This window comes from Apiospora marii (genome assembly GCF_038362585.1).
Source record: "Apiospora marii strain CBS 49790 chromosome Unknown utg000007l_segment0_segment0, whole genome shotgun sequence".
Classification (NCBI taxonomy): Eukaryota; Fungi; Ascomycota; class Sordariomycetes; order Amphisphaeriales; family Apiosporaceae; genus Apiospora; species Apiospora marii.
In genome coordinates, this window is record NW_027117379.1 from 2074795 (window position 1) to 2090940 (window position 16146).

Below are 16146 nucleotides of genomic sequence, written 5' to 3' on the forward strand. Positions count from 1 at the left end.
AATCCTCCATTTTATTTATCAGCAGAAAGAACAATATCAAGAAGAGGAATATTTCCGGTTGTCCCCATCGTCCGATTAGGATGACGGAATCCTTGTCTTGTGATGTAGTTGGCAACCCAAATGGCGGCGGGGTGGGCTGTTTTTCCCTTTTCCCGCCTAATTACTTTGCTGACAACCACGGAGGATTGTTTGCCTGCTCTTTCTGGGTTCTTTTTGGCTTCCTTTCGTTCTATTTCCTCCCCCGTAATAAGGCAAATATGCCCAGATGGAGATGGATGACAGCTAGTGGATATTTCCTTACTACGCCTTTGGAAACACGCGGTTGATTTTAGAAACGCGGTTTGGAGGCACATGAGCGACGGCTGACGTGCGGCACGGCAATGCTACTTTCCCACATGGAGCGATATGCTTCCCCCACACAGACCAAGTGCATGTCTACCTCGTTATCGTGACAAATCGGTTAGGGGGGGGGGCGTGGGGGGTTTCCTAAACCAAGCTTTTACTATGCAGCCTTATCTTGCGTTTTGGGGACCAATGAGTGCTAGAGCAAAGTGTGGAGGGTAGTATCCGGGGGGCATGAGGAGGGGGGACCGGTGGTTCGTCTCCTTGGTCTGTTGGCTGTGTAGCCCGACATGCAATGACTCGGTGCCGAGTCCCCAAGATAATAAAACGGGGGATCATCCCGAAAGACGGGGTTCGTTTCTTTTATTAGGACACAGCACCACCACAACCCCTTGATCCTTCGGAAACTAGTATTGCGGACGTGTCGACCGGGCCCTTTGAAGTCGGAGGGATTGAGACCCCCCGGAATACGGATCCTGGAGGAAGTGATGTTCCGAAATAGGGGCATACGCCGCGACTGCACTGGCATTATTATCCCAATGGCCAGGGGGGTTGAACCTGTCTCATCCTGACGATGTAGCGGCCCGAAATAGACAAATTACTTGCAGCCTGTGTATCTCGAACAGCGCAAGCAGCTGAGCTGAGGCTGGGCTGACAATCGCCGGCGACGTCGCCGCTCACCCGGCAACAAAAGTGGCATACTTGGCTGTCAGCAACACGCACCAAAATATCAACCAGTCAGCCATAAGCAAGCCCTGTGTCTGATCTTGTGCCTCCGTAGAAGTAGGCTGCGTGTGGCGCCATATTAAAGAAAATCAGTAGTGTTTAAGTGCCTGGGTTACCAAAACACGACCATCGCCCGCTATGCTCATCGCGAGGAAGCGGGAAACCAAGTCGTGTATGAGAGGAGCTGAACGGCCAAATTCCAAACGCAGAGATGTGGCACTTTTGCGTGTTGCGCATACCGTCATCACATCCGCGAGATGGGCATATATGGCTGGCGACTAGTTCCTTGGCGTCGCTAAACGACCTATCAACATGCCAGTCTGCCTTCCCGGCTTGCTTCTCGTAACTGGGGGGTATAACGAGGGTCACATACTGTGCCGCAGTCCGCTCCTCAGGCTGAGATATTTTGGGGAGTTGACTCCTTCAAGGTCTCAGCTTCGGCGAAGCGGCACGGTCTTACGCAATCTCTTCTTGATTCAGATGTCATGCACCGCACTGTTTGATCTGAAACATGATGGAAGGAGCTATGGCCTGCATTTCATCGTCGATCGTGGCCCGGTAGTCTGGTTCTGCCGAGGAGGTGCGCCATCAGCTTACACCCCATATACGTAAAGACCCATTGCCTCTTTCCATCTCTTCCGCATTCATGTTGAAAGAAGAATGTAATTGCAACTGGTATTTTTGAACTTGCCAACTCTTTAGTTTCGTTGTCCGGAGTGGAACTTGTTCCCAAGATAATATTTTTATATGAGAACTTGCCAACAGGCTTCTCGCCGACTTATGGGAGACGATGATCTGATAAAGTATTTGGGAATACAGTCAGATGCGCGTGAACGACTGCAATAGCGAAGACTTTGACAAGAAGGCTGTCCGCAAAACCCAACAGTTCAGGTGCTTGTAATATGGCGGCTTACCCAAACGGGACTAATGAAGGATCAGGTCATAGACGAGGCGCCACGTGTAACGAATCAATCGATGCCGCTAGGAGCTTTTCTCGGAGGGGCCCTGAGTAAGAAGTTTAAGAAGGCTTTCCAGTGGTGCGGGTATTGGGTGAAGAAGGGTGGGTGTCCACGAAATGCTTGCCTCGTACGGGCTAGGGGGCAGGCAGGGAACCCACGAGCTACGAGGGGATACAAGGGTTGTCAGCGGCCATAACTGCTGTTATTATTTGCGTAAAGATACAAACGGAATACGGGAATAACGGCCTGCCAGCAAAATCGAGTTGCCTAATCAGCGGTTGATGGGTGGGCTTTCACGATACGGGCTAAGACACTCGGAGGTTTATCTTCGAACTTGATGGACTGGTATGATGCTGACATATGCCAAATTTTTGGGATAGACGCGTTTCGATTGCCGGAGTCGCGGAGTTGGATCGACCGTCAGTCTAAGGTATGGAGCGAACCGAAGGGGAGGTGGTTGTCTTCAGCTACATCATATACTGACATGATTCACCAACCTTGCATCTTACGAACTAATTAATACGGCGTATATAGAACTGGATGATTCAAGACAGCCAGGACCAACATTCATTCAGACCTGATGAGGAAATACGATGTAGCATAGCGACTTGATACTTATGCTGAAAGCAGGTCATAAGTGCATACAGTCAATCTCTGCTGTTTGCCCATGCCATAATATCCACGGGATAGCTTGTAACAAAAATTAAGGATGGTATCACCACTTTCTTAGATACTCATAGATGTATTTCTGTATTTTGACTGTCCTGAACACCAGACATGCTGACCAATCACTGTTGGGAGATCTCGACCTTATCCCACCAAAAGTCCGACTCCGTCTTGGCCCGAACATCCTCGACCAGCTCCGCCGGAGGCGGCGATGGCAGATCTCCATCGACTCCCGAACCAGCACCAACAAACTCCTTATTGTCCTTCCCAAAGATCATCTTCACCTTCTTGCCCCCATCGTCTCTCGAATGTGCCTCCCATCGCGGCCGCTCCACCCCAACCACCCCGTTGGGGTCCCCGGTGCAGATGAAGCTCGTGACGTACGCGTGCAGCACGCGCGCCAGCTCGTCCTGCGCGGGGCTCACCCGGCACGTCGCCGGGTCCCGCACCTCGTAGAGCATGTTCTCGCCGTGCGCGGCGCCGTTGACCAGCGTCTTCTCCAGCGCCCAGTGGTACAGGTACACGGGCGGCGCGTCCTTGTGGGAGGCCGCCGCGAGGTGCGCCGTCTGCCGCGCGGGCGCCACGTAGGCGTAGTGCGCGTACGCGGCCTCGATGCGCTTGTACATCTGGCCGACGCCGCCCTTCTCGGCCAGCGGGCCCGCGACTCGGTAGATGGAGGTCGGGTCCGTGGTGGGGTCCGGGTACAGCTCGTTGATCTTGGACACATCCTCATCGCTCAGCTGGGGCAGCAGCGTCTTCCAGAACGCCGTGAACTCTTCGGACGAGTCCATTTGCTTGCTGACGTACAGCGACCCCTCGTTGCCGTTGAAGCCCGTCATGAGGGGCATCTTGTGCCACTCCCCCCGGCGCCAGGCGTCGATGGGCCGCTGCCGGATGATCTCGCCGTCGATGACCGGCTGGAAGGCCCAGCGCAGGCTCGGGTTGTACTCGTAGAAGACCTTGGTCTGGGCCGCGGCGATGACGTCGATGGGCAGCGACCGGAGGTACGGAAACACCTCGGACTCGGGCGTTCCCTTCGGGCACTTGACCGCGTCCAGGAAGTCCGCGAACTGCTGCTCGTGGATCTCGGCGTCGGGGTGCCGCACCGCCCGGGACGTGGGGGCGCCGGATTCCATTACGGCGCGGTGGAAGAGGGGCGGTTTACCTTCTTCGTAGTTTAACAGGTGGTGCCCGATCTTACATTGAATTTTGTTAGTCCGCAGGAACAGAGATATATATGGTATAAACCAGCAAAGGGCTTGGGATTGCTTACCGAATGTGCACCGGCCGACAACCCAATCAGTGTCACGTTGTCCTTGTCCCCGCCAAAGAGATGGATGTTCTCCTGCACCCATTCCATCATCAGGATCTGGTCCTTGAGCCCCAGGTTGAGCGCGCCCTCCCTGGCGCTCAGGCCCGACGGCAGAAACCCCAGGGCCCCGATCCGGTACCCGAACGAGACGGCGACGAAGGGCGCCGCCGACCAGCCCACCATGGACGCCGTGTCGTGCATCGAGGCGCTGCCGCGGTTGAAGGCGCCGCCGTGCATGTAGAGGGCCACCGGGAGCAGCTTGCTGTCGGAGGTGCCCGCCGCAGCAGCCTGCTGCCGGAATACGTTGGCCGTGAGGCAGTCCTCGCTCTCCGCGAGCTTCGGGCCGATGATCAGAAACTGCTTCGCCGGCGCGCGGGGGCCGAACTGCGAGGCGTCGATGATCTTCTCCGGGGCGGCTTTCTCGACTTTGACCGGCGGCCGGAAACGCCGGTCGCCGGTCGGGGGCTGCGCGTAGGGGATGCCGAGGAAGGCGTCGACGGGGTTGGGGTAGGCGCCGGTTTGGGTGACGCCGACTACGGTGCCTTGCGGGAGGGTGACCCGCGGCCTGCTTTCTGGGTCTTGCATTGCTGACATGATAGGTACAGGGATGGATCGCTAATGAGTTACTGGGCAATAATACGGGAACTTGGGTTCGCTAACTGAGGGTTGGGAGGTAGCCTTTTGTCGCATTGGCGTCGGACAATCTATTGGTACCGACGTCGATCCCTTCAGCCCTTGGAGTTGGAGTTGGGGTATGATGGCGTGCCTTTATCGCCTAAGGGAGTCTAGTAGTTGCATCGGTGCCGCTCCGATCACGTAGGGTGGTATTTTCGGACAACTGCCCGGTGATATGGCTATCGGCGCCATTGGCTGGCAGTGTCAGGGACGGTGGGGCGCTAACCCCCCGTATCACTGCAGATCAGCAAATCCGGGGTTGACGGCTAGCATAACCGGTTTTGGGCGGCCAATGGATGATAAGGACTAAGATTGAGAGATAATGGGTGTAGATGGGCAGGGCAGTACTACTACTACTCCTCAATGCAATGATGTCCGGTTTCCGGCGTGTCGCTCTTTCTGTTCAGTATCAACAGTGCATGCATCATTAATCATCATTCCGGCCCTTTTATTGTTGAAGAAAATGGAAGACAAAAAGGTCGACGACAAGGTAGAGCCGGAGACCAAGAGAGGAGACTCTATTAGCATCGCAGATGTGCCCGTTACCAACGACCTAGATGCTACCGAGACTTTTCTCCGCGAAAACAATCTGACCCATGACTACCTCGGGGAGCTCTTGAGCGACCAAGCTGCAGTCAAGCGCCTCGTACGCAAAGTCGACTTCGTCTTGCTGCCATTGCTCGCAGGGACCGGCATCCTTCAGTGTAAGCATGGCCCCCAGGGTTCCTTTGAGGTCCGGTGAGGAGGACTTTGACTGACAGGAGACACCAATACGCAGATGTCGATAAGCAAGCGCTTTCCTACGCCGCCGTCTTCGACCTCTTCAAGGACACGGGAATCAACCAGGACCAGTACAGCTGGTTCGCCTCGGCCTTCTACCTGGCGTACCTGGTCGCCGAGTACCCATGGAGCTACCTGGCCCAGCGCACGCTCATGGCCAAGGTCATCTGCGGCTGCGTTATCACGTGGGGCTCCATCCTCATGATCACCGCGGCGACGCACAACTTCGGTGGCATGTTGGCGTGTCGCTTCCTGTTGGGAGTCTTTGAGAGCGCCATCACGCCTCTGACCATCATGATTGTCGGCATGTGGGTGAGTAGAAAGACGACGGCCCTCGATCTGGAGAGCAGGAGAAGTACTGACAGATGGCACGTTAGTACACTCGCGATGAGCAGCCGTTTCGGGCGGGGGTCTTCATTAGCTGCAATGGCGTCGGCTCGATGTTGGGTGGGATCCTGAGCTACGGCATCGGGCAGATCAAGACCTTCCCCGTGTGGAAGGCCATCTTTCTTCTCTGCGGTGGCGTGACCGTCCTCTGGGGAGGCATCCTGTACTTCTTCTTGCCGGACGATATCATCACGGCGAAGCGCTTCACCCTCGAAGAGAAGGCCACCCTTATCGCTCGCGGCAAGGTTGGCCGTACCGGCATTCTCAACCGGTCGATCAAGGTTTACCAGATCAAGGAGGCCTTTATGGATCCCCAGGTCTGGCTGCTTACCCTGTTCACATTGCTGAATGAGACCATCAATGGCGGTGTAAGATCCCAGACCTCCTCTTGGGTCAGCCACTTGAGCGAAACATAGAATTGCTGACATCAAGCCTTGCAGATCGCCAACTTTGGCAAGCTCATCATCAAGGGCGTGGTCAAAGACCCCCTGCTCACGACAGCCTTCGGAATCCCCCAAGGCGCCTTCCAAGTCCTCTGGATCCTGACAGGCACGTACCTGGCGTCGCGATTCCGCAACATCCGGACCTTCATCATGGCCGCGTACCTGGTCCCCACCGTCGTCGGCATCTGCCTGATCTGGAAGCTGGACCGCCACCAGGGCATGATGGGCGTCCTGTTCGGGTACTACATCTGCGGCTCGTTCGTGGCGTCGCTCGTGCTCGCGCTGCAGATGCCGGCCACGAACCTGGGCGGCTACACCAAGCGCACGACGGCGACGGCCATCGTCTTCGCCGCCTACTGCGCCGGCAACGTCATCGGGCCGCATGCGTTTCTGGACGCGGAGAAGCCGACCTACCCCACGGGCTGCAAGCTCATCCTCGCTTGCTCGGCGGCGCAGATGTCCATCGCGCTGGGGCTGCGGCTGCTCTTGACGCGGAGGAACAGGAGGAGGGACCAGGCTACCGGTTCTCAGCGGGAGGAGGGGCCGGTGCTGGACGAGATATCGGCGGATCTGACGGACTTTGAGGTGAGTTGTTTGCGATTATCGAACCATCCATCAGTCTTCACCATGCTGACACAAATCAACTATAGGATCCTCGATTCCGCTATGTTCTGTGATACTGCGAGGGATGACCCAGTGTGGATCGCATTAACGGCTTGACTTATGGGAAGTACCGAGGACGGGTTTGCTTATTGTCAGTAGCTCGCTTTGGCAGAGTTTCGAAAGCAGACGTGGGGAGCAGAGTTCAGCCAATCAAAGCAGGGAGGTTGGCCAGAACAAGTAATGCCGAAGCGGATAACTGAAGGGATGCATGTACATGTAGACATAGCTCAGGCTCTTCGATATAGAATGCGTCTTCACTCTACCCAAAATCGAATTTCTAGAGAGATCCTCTTCAGTGCTCGTTTGCTCGTCTGCAGTACTCTGAGACTCATGTGTGTTTTATTCTTCTTGTTTCGGGCTTCTTGATTCTGAGAACAGAGTATCAATCATGGGTATGGAATACATATGCGCCTTTTTCTTTTGCAGAACGCGAGAAGGATTCCACGCCGTGGAGCATTGCTCTGGGTATCAGTAGCTTCAAATAGATTCACCTGAGGCAGTTGCAGCTACCGTTTTGATTTCTCTTGACTGGAGTATTGCCTTGAGTCGACTATGAGTGCCTTTTGCTGGGTCGATTCTGCATGCAGCCTTGAACAACCTCTGCAAATCTGAGATTGGCAAATATTGAGCTGGAAAAATACATTCAAGTCTGATTGCCGTGCGACTCTTCTCGATTTCCTTTCGATCAAGCTGTCGCAGCTCCCCCATTGCTCTCTGTCACTTGGAGCCACAAAAGGGCGGGGTAGTTAGGGAGCTTAGCTGGAAGAATGAAAGTCCGACGATGCTGGCTCGGAAAGGAGGCGGGGCGGGGCATTACGTATGGAACACCTTACCAGCCTTCCGCGGCCGACTTGAGTTGGATCGTTCAGAGGAGCACCTGGAGGTTGTCAATCCAATCCCAATCCCTATCCCAATCGTACGGCCCGCATGCTTACTCAGCTGGGGGCATCATTCCCACTCTCAACCGCCTAATTGACGACACCCTCAATTGGCAGGCCGACACTTGACACCTCATCCGAGGCCGAGACGGCAATACAACCTCGACCTACCATCCACCTCCCCCACGCCTTTGCTTCCTTCACCACACTTGCGGAACCTACTCAACCATGGCCAACCCTCCTCCCATAGGTCAGTTTGCGCGCAACGAACGCCCCCCGTGTCCTGAAGCGTCACCCTGGCTGCTCGTCGCCAGGATGCCCAGCACACCGCACGCGTGTAGTTACTGACCCGTTTTCGCCCTCTGCAGTGCTGGACGGCGGTACCGGTTTCCTCAAGGTCGGATACGCAGCCCAGAACTTCCCCGAGTTCCAGTACCCCTCGATTGTCGGCCGACCTATCCTGCGATCCGAAGAAAAGGGCGGCAACGAGATCAACGATGTGGTCATCAAGGACATCATGTGCGGTGACGAGGCCGCCGCCGCCCGCACCATGCTCCAGATCAGCTACCCCATGGAGAACGGTATCGTGAAGAAGTGGGACGACATGCAGCACCTCTGGGATTATACCTTTTTCGAGAAGATGAAGATGGACCCGACCGGCCGCAAGATTCTGTTGACAGAGCCGCCCATGAACCCCCTGAAGAACCGTGAGCAGATGGCCGAGGTCATGTTCGAGCGCTACAACTTTGGCGGTGTATACGTGGCAATCCAGGCCGTGCTGGCCCTTTATGCTCAAGGTCAGTTGACGAGAGCCTATCCCTGCTACCGGCCTAGCTGCCGAGACAGCTCCCAGACTAACCGCCTACTCTTTCTACAGGTCTCAGCTCCGGTGTCGTCGTCGACTCTGGCGACGGTGTAACCCATATCGTGCCCGTTTACGAATCCGTGGTGCTGAACCACCTGACGCGACGTCTGGACGTTGCTGGCCGCGACGTCACCCGAAACCTCATCTCCCTGCTGCTCCGCCGCGGCTACGCCCTGAACCGAACCGCCGATTTCGAGACGGTGCGCCAGATCAAGGAGAAGCTCTGTTACGTGTCGTACGACCTCGAGCTGGACAAGCGTCTTAGTGAAGACACCACCGTCCTCGTCGAGAGCTACACCCTGCCCGACGGCCGCGTCATCCGCGTCGGCAGCGAGCGCTTCGAGGCCCCCGAGTGCCTGTTCCAGCCCCACCTGGTCGACTGCGAGCAGCCGGGTATCGCCGAGTTCCTTTTCAACACCATCCAGGCCGCCGACGTGGACGTGCGCTCCTCCCTCTTCAAGGCCATCGTCCTGTCGGGCGGAAGCAGCATGTACCCCGGTCTGCCGAGTCGACTCGAGAAGGAGCTGAAGCAGCTGTGGCTGACGCGGGCCCTGGGCGGCAACCCGGAGCGCCTGAACAAGTTCAAGGTCCGGATAGAAGACCCGCCGCGACGCCGGCACATGGTCTTCCTGGGTGGTGCGGTGCTGGCCAACATCATGGCGGACAAGGAGAGCATGTGGATTTCGAAGCAGGAGTGGGAAGAGCAGGGACCCAAGATCCTCGAGAAGCTGGGGCCGCGATAAAGAGATTATTGGGGCAGAAAGGATTACTACTAGCTGTACCTGCTGCCATCCATAGCATACCAACTCCGAATTTGAAAATTAAGGACCGGCCGCGAGCGAGGCACGGGCGAAGGGCCTGCAAGACAAGAGACACTCTGAATATAAACTGGCGAGGCGCGGGTGGAGCAGAATCTTCTTCAGCCGGCATAGTGGTATCGAGCCGAATCAATGATTATTTAACGTCACACAATCGCCACGCGACTACGCAGTACTACGGCTTGGTTCTAGAGACGGCGGCTATATACGCTCGATTTCTTGTCTCGTGATGGTGGTGATTCTGTAAAACCTGTTCTGTACCTGTATTTAGGTAACGTTGGCTGCAAGGCACCTGGTGAAATCATTAAACATCAGGCTTACCAGAATAAAGCTCCGGAGTCCCCGTGCGAGGTCTTGATAATACACATGTGGGCTATGGGGCTACCGCCACTGGTACCGCCATGTTCAAGTCGACATAGGTCACGTCGTTCATGTATATACACAACTTCACCGTAGCAGGTATTAAACCCATACATGATTGCTCACTTCATTCTACCGGCTGTTTCGAAGCAGCTGCAGCCGCCATTGGTCGACTCGATATGTTGCCCTACTTCGGAGGCAGGGGGTTTGGGTTACAGGGCACTGTTCCATCTCCATCTCCTCGTCGCTTTGCTCATACGCTGATATTGACAGATACTGCTGTGGCATTAGTTCCTCTGCCGCGATCTCCTGCTGCTCTCCAGGTCTAGCATCCATACTGATGATCTACGCATTTCCGATGATACTTTACCTCCATGATGTCGGGCCCTACACAGAACGTTCTAGTCGGTTTCTCCCATTCACTTGGAGGTGATTTGCGCGACAGCCATCTCCGATGCTATTTGACAATGGGATAGCTGGCTTTTGCAGGAATGACCGAGCAGAGCATGCATCAGAGAAAAGGCATGTCTAAAAATAGGCGAAGTCTGTTTGAACGAACAAAGGTCAACAAATCAATGCGTAGGCTTGAATCTCTGCATCCTGTATAACATGGAAAGACGCAGAAGCGGTAGAAGGAGGTAAAACTACTGTTATGTCTGAGTACAATATCACACAGAGACCTCCTTTAAACCCAAGACAAGGAGCAAGTGCCTGAGATTGCATATATTGTGATGCACTTTATTGATATCTGAGGCAGCGATCGAGAGGCTTCCATGCAAGTTCTGGTGCCTGGGGATAACCCATCCTCAGTCTCTCAAGTATACCTACTTAAATCGATGTCTCCCTCCCAAAGCAAATGGTCCTCCTCCCAATCCCAAAGGCAACTCCATAACAACTCTTGACTTCTGTATCCCAACCTCTACACAGCTTGTCATTTGATACCGCCGCCATTAAAATCGACCCACGGCCCATTCCCGTTTCATATGCGACATCATGGAGCGATTTACCGTCGCTCTCGTGGCTCCGGACACGGCGGGGCGTGCCGTACTTCTCGTGCCATTTCGACCATCTGCTAGAGTAATGGCCTTCCTCGATGAGCTCTACGAGCGGGCTGCAAGACAGGATCTACCCGTCACTCGGCTCTCTCATGCCGTGACAGCTCGTCTAAACAGTGATACTGGAGCTATCATTGACCCTGGGGACGTGCTTTCGGATGTGGTACAAGATCCAAAGAACGATACTATCTTTGCTGTCTTCAGCTTGAAGAGCCCGCATCAGTTATCCGTCCGTATTGTGACTGCTGCAGATGCCAACAATCCCGGCGCTTGCCCTGTCATTCAAATGCCAATTACAAATACATTGCGTCAACTGCGTGACAACATTGCCGATCGGCTCCACATCCCACTCAAGTTCGATGACAATATAGATACTCTTGAGTGCAACTGTCGCCTTGCAGACGAGCTCACGAAAAGTCCGAGACACAATGACTCAGTCATGGTTGTTTATGGAAAGAGTCTTGTCGAGCGTATCCATCCTAAAGAGGTGACGGAAACGAGAATTTACGGTTACCTACCGCTACTCCTTGGTCGTGGCTTCGAGAAGACGAAGGCAGTTAGGTTCGTAGGCGGCAGACCTCGTTTCGGCCCGCCGACAACGATCTTTACTACGCCTCCCGTCGTTGCAGTCTGCTCCAAACAGCGTCACGCACCTGCCAGCGCTCAAGTCGAATCAAATGGCGAAGAACAGCAAAAGGGGTTCGTCTTGGATCTTCATACCAGCGAACTGCCAATACATCCTGTCTGCATGAATTTCAATCTCTGGTTTTCTGGACTAGTCGACTTCGCAAAAGATAGAGTCATTGATATATATTGCGTTAATCGCCAGGTTACAGGCGGGGTTGGTGGTGATGATGTGGGTATCGGCAAGACCACCATCTTCCGCGCCCGTCCTCACTGGCAGCCCAAGGTCGCGCAGTCAGACCGCGGCATATCAATATTTTTGTCCTCTCTAAGGTTATTCGCTTCGCTCGTACAGGACATGCAAGACGACGAAAGCTTACAGGATGCCATCCTCCATGTCTTCGACCTCTTGACGAACTTCCCGCCCGCACTTCGGGCTCTCTGCATCTTGGTACAAGGCAAGACCCCGCATCCCGGCGAATGCGCCGCGTTATCGCAAGCCATGTTCGAGGCCCTTGACAAGTTCACTGCTACGTACACCGATATCATTGGATCCGACCATACGCGCGTGTTCGAGGGGGCGAGATTATTCTTTGGCTACGTACTAGAGAAAGCTAGGGCTCTGAAGCTCTCACGCGATGACATTACTACATTTCCATATGCCAACAGCTTTCGCACGCAAGACCTACGATCCTGCAAGACGGGCGAAGCGGTTATGCATGTGAGACGGACAACCCAAGGACTTATGGAGTCTGGCCTTTTCCGCGAGTTACAGAAAGGTGGGTTACTGGCCGATAGCAATCCAGAAACAGACGTCAAGTCAGCCGGTTACGATCCTGAGCTTTCTCGTATAGCACATCTCAGTGGGGGCATGGCACCCGAAGTCGTTATTCTCTCAAGGCCCCAAGCACCCGAGGCTGCTTTGGAACTGGCAGAACTGCGGGACCTCACCCAGCTCTCCGAACTTTGCGCACGCAACGGACTCGCGGTCCATATGCCGCGGCAGCTCGCCTCTTCCATTGCCCCGTGCCTCACTTTCGACCGTCAGGCTCACCTTGCCGTGTATACTGGAGAACAGCCCTGCGGACCTCCAAGCCACTCCTCGATAATAGCAAGACCCTTGCATGGAGAGGAGACCATCGATGTGGCCGTGATCGAACAACTCATTGAACCGCTCCTCAAGGCTTACCAAGACGATGGCACGGCCGCGTTTGACCAGTACGGTGGTGCTGTCGTGAAAAGGCTGCTTGCGCCTGACGAGATCCTGATTTTCTGCGTGGATGTCAGCGGCAGTATGGGAGAGGATACCGAGTTCACGGGTGTCAATGACACAGACAGAAGTATCAGGGACGCTGGTGCTCGAGCATTAGTGGAGCCTGAACTCTTCAATCAGGATACTACGGATGATGCAATAGAATTCCTTTGCGATTATGAAGGCTTCGACGATATGATTGCTGTCGTCACCTTCTACAGTCGTACCCACAGGCGCGACGCTGCAGCCACTGTACTGGAAATAATGCAGACTATGCTGTCGTCCGACATCATCGAAATGGCAGAAACCATCGAACGCACGAGAGATCATAGAACGCGCAACGAAGCCGAAATGAAGCTGAAGAAGCTCAAAGTCCTGTGGACAGCCTCCAAGACTCACGAAGAAGTGTTTGTTGACTTCTTGATATATCGCGCGACAGCAGCCTCGCCAGAAGTCGCTCAGCGATGGAACTGGTCTTCGAGTGATGAGCGGTCCACGGGCAGAACGGTTCAGCGCATCCCTTCCCTTGACAGCCAGATTGTGCACCTCCCATACAATCTACGCTGCCCTATATCGCACACCCTGATGACTGATGCTGTTACCACTTCCGACGGCCACACGTATTCGAGCGCCGCAATCACCGAATGGTTCAAAATACGGAAGTCATCTCCCATGACAGGACTTGAGTTAAAGAATGATGCCCTCCGAGTCAATCAGGAAGTCCGTAATGCTGCCAAGATCTGGATGGATGGTCATGACATGGCATCAGCAGGAGGGCGTCTCATATCCAAGGATTTTGAAGTCACATTTGCTAGCCGGGTCGGGACTTTCTGTAGGAAGATATGGCCTACAACAACAATTGAGGACCTCTACAAACTGACATTCCGTGGACTGAAGGGACGGTTCTCGGTATTCCAGCTCTCGACCGACCACTGGGGCCCCCTCACTCCAAGTCCGGGCGTCATTGCGCAGTCACGCGGGATTCGAGAGGGCAGCCACATCACCATTCGCCTTGCTGATGATACCTCATCCAACGTAGCCGGGTCTAGCGAAGCATCGTCTGACGGTGAACAAGTGCTTATTAAAGTGTACTGCATGAACAGAGACGCCCCGCTCTTTAGCTATTGGGTCAACCAAGACACTGATCAATCGATATCCTCTGTTATTTGGAAGTATTGGCGCTTCCAGCTTCAACAAGACCTACATACTGACCTTGATGAGAGGACCGTTTTGAAAGAGTTGCGTCAAATTGGTGACGGCTGGTATAAGGGGCAGGCTTGCAGGAGACAGATCCAGCTCTCAACACTGCTGACACCGCCAAACTGCCATGGCCATCTCGGAGAGGAGACGGTATGTGAGAGAAATTTTGCTGACGGAAATAATGGGCCTTTAGTTCTGAAATTGCACATGCAAAAATTGCAAAGCCCGCAGATGCGTCACAGCAGACTCTCTCGACTCGATGTCCTCAAGCAGATGTTTGAAGTAAGTCCATTGATGCTGCCTAAAGCACAATACTCAACCCCTTACTTCTTGGATCTAACGTGTAATCTACATCTTAGGCTTTCATCAATCGGTTATTGGCATACAACTACAAGACACACGTCGGCCTCGTAGCCTTCTCGACGAAGGCAACCCTGACCATGTGCATCTCTCATGTAATTGAAAACTTCAGACGTTCCATCAGCGACATAGAACAGGACGGCGACACAGCACTATGGGACGCGCTCGCCCTCGGCATGGACCAGGTGAACGAATACAGTAAAAGGTATCCGCAAGCCAAGAAGCGCATCATCTGCATCAGTGACGGGCTCGACAACAAGTCGATGACCAATACGGCAGCCGATGTCTGCTGGTGCCTGCGCCGAACAAACATTGTCGTTGACAGCGTTATGCTCGGTAATGAGGGAAACGGCGACCTTAGGACGCTGTCGCACATACTGGTAAGGCCAAGTTTTTGTACAGGGGTAGCATAGAAGGATTGTTGATTCTAACCCGAATGTATTTTTCAGGGCGGATATCGCTTCCATCCCACCACCTTGGCCAATGCCCTGGCTATCTGCGAGCTCGAACCATTCCTATCTCTGACGGAGCGACCGACAGTCTCGCCTCCCAAAGGTAGCATGGGCGCCCGGAAGAGCGCCTTGCTCGACTTCAAAGTGGAGAAGTGGACAGCTAATAACACGGAAGCTAATGAGCATAACTTTCCAGCCCGCAAACCGCACCCGAATATTGACGACGATTTTATACAGCTGTCGGCTTTCGCCAACAGTCGCGCGGCTAGCGGTGGAGGAGGCGGCGGTGGCAGCGACGGCGGCAGCAGTAGAACGTCTCAATTACGCACCTCCCGCCTGCTCAACGAGATCCGAGGGATCGCCAGCCGCGCCGAGCATCCCAAGTACGATATCTACGTAAGCCAGGCCGACATGAGCTTCTGGAAGATCGTCATGAGCGGGCCCGAGGACTCGCCCTACGCCGAGGGCACCTTCCTGCTGTACCTGCACGCCGACGAGGGCTACCCGACCTCCGCGCCCAAGGCCCGGTTCGTGACGCGCCTCAAGCACCCCAACGTCAACGCGCACGGGCGCATTTGTCATGGTATTTTGGACCGCGACTGGACGACCGACACGGCCATGGCCGACGTGCTCAACTCGGTCTACGCCCTGCTCTTCCAGCCCGAAAACATGGACCCCGTCAGCACCACGGCCGCCCTCGGCATGCACCGCGACGACGAGTCCGGGTTCGCCGACGAGGCCCGCGCTTTTGTGCGCCGGTACGCGACCAAGTCGCGGGAGGAGTGGCGGGCTGAGCTGCTGGGCTTGGAAAAGGAGGACGAAAAGGCCACGGAAGATTGATTCTTTAGACGAATGTTGTTTGATTTGAAGAGGAGGGGAGACATCTATGAGAGGAGATATTGGAGGTGGCCCGAATGTACCTGACGCCAAGCGAGTCAGACATGTTAGAGTGAAAACAACAAGGAGCCGTATATTCCATGTTGGGTCAAGCTGTCCGCTATCCCAGAGCAAGCGCAATGGATTGCTGAGAGCAAATTTGCGAGGAATACTCGAAAATCACATGTAATGTGATGTTGTGAGTCGCCCATGGTATGATGGCGACATGATTGCCCTGTGGCTGCCGATGGAAGATCAAGCAATGAAACACTGCTACGACAGGCAGATAATACAAATCTACTAAATGAATTAGTCTGTCGGCCGTTTACACATAGAAAGTGCTGTACCCAAAAAGTAGCGCTGTCGCCATCAAGGTGATATTCATCCTAGCGGCAGCGGCTTACGCAACAGCATGAGCCAAGATTGCATAGCCTGTCTGCAATCGTTCCAGTG

The 16146-nt window shown here is 54.6% G+C and overlaps 4 protein-coding genes across 4 annotated transcripts; 3 read left to right on the top strand and 1 right to left on the bottom strand.

Annotated features, from left to right (window-relative positions):
* Positions 1–2815: 2815 nt before the first annotated feature.
* On the bottom strand, positions 2816–4599 carry PG985_011034 (acetylcholinesterase precursor; the record flags this gene model as incomplete). The annotated part of the gene is made up of 2 exons (XM_066830801.1): positions 2816–3889; positions 3967–4599. The coding sequence occupies 2 exons, from the start codon at positions 4597–4599 to the stop codon at positions 2816–2818; spliced, it is 1707 nt and encodes a 568-aa protein (XP_066681483.1).
* A 544-nt stretch (positions 4600–5143) lies between these two features.
* On the top strand, positions 5144–6967 carry PG985_011035 (uncharacterized protein; the record flags this gene model as incomplete). The annotated part of the gene is made up of 5 exons (XM_066830802.1): positions 5144–5384; positions 5459–5772; positions 5838–6215; positions 6288–6875; positions 6941–6967. The coding sequence occupies 5 exons, from the start codon at positions 5144–5146 to the stop codon at positions 6965–6967; spliced, it is 1548 nt and encodes a 515-aa protein (XP_066681484.1).
* A 1092-nt stretch (positions 6968–8059) lies between these two features.
* On the top strand, positions 8060–9439 carry PG985_011036 (actin-like protein 2; the record flags this gene model as incomplete). Its single annotated transcript, XM_066830803.1, has 3 exons — positions 8060–8081; positions 8200–8628; positions 8709–9439. The coding sequence occupies 3 exons, from the start codon at positions 8060–8062 to the stop codon at positions 9437–9439; spliced, it is 1182 nt and encodes a 393-aa protein (XP_066681485.1).
* A 1428-nt stretch (positions 9440–10867) lies between these two features.
* PG985_011037 (uncharacterized protein) lies at positions 10868–15657 on the top strand (the record flags this gene model as incomplete). The annotated part of the gene is made up of 4 exons (XM_066830804.1): positions 10868–14155; positions 14237–14287; positions 14365–14745; positions 14815–15657. 4 exons carry the CDS (start codon positions 10868–10870, stop codon positions 15655–15657), a joined length of 4563 nt encoding a protein of 1520 aa, XP_066681486.1.
* Positions 15658–16146: the final 489 nt, after the last annotated feature.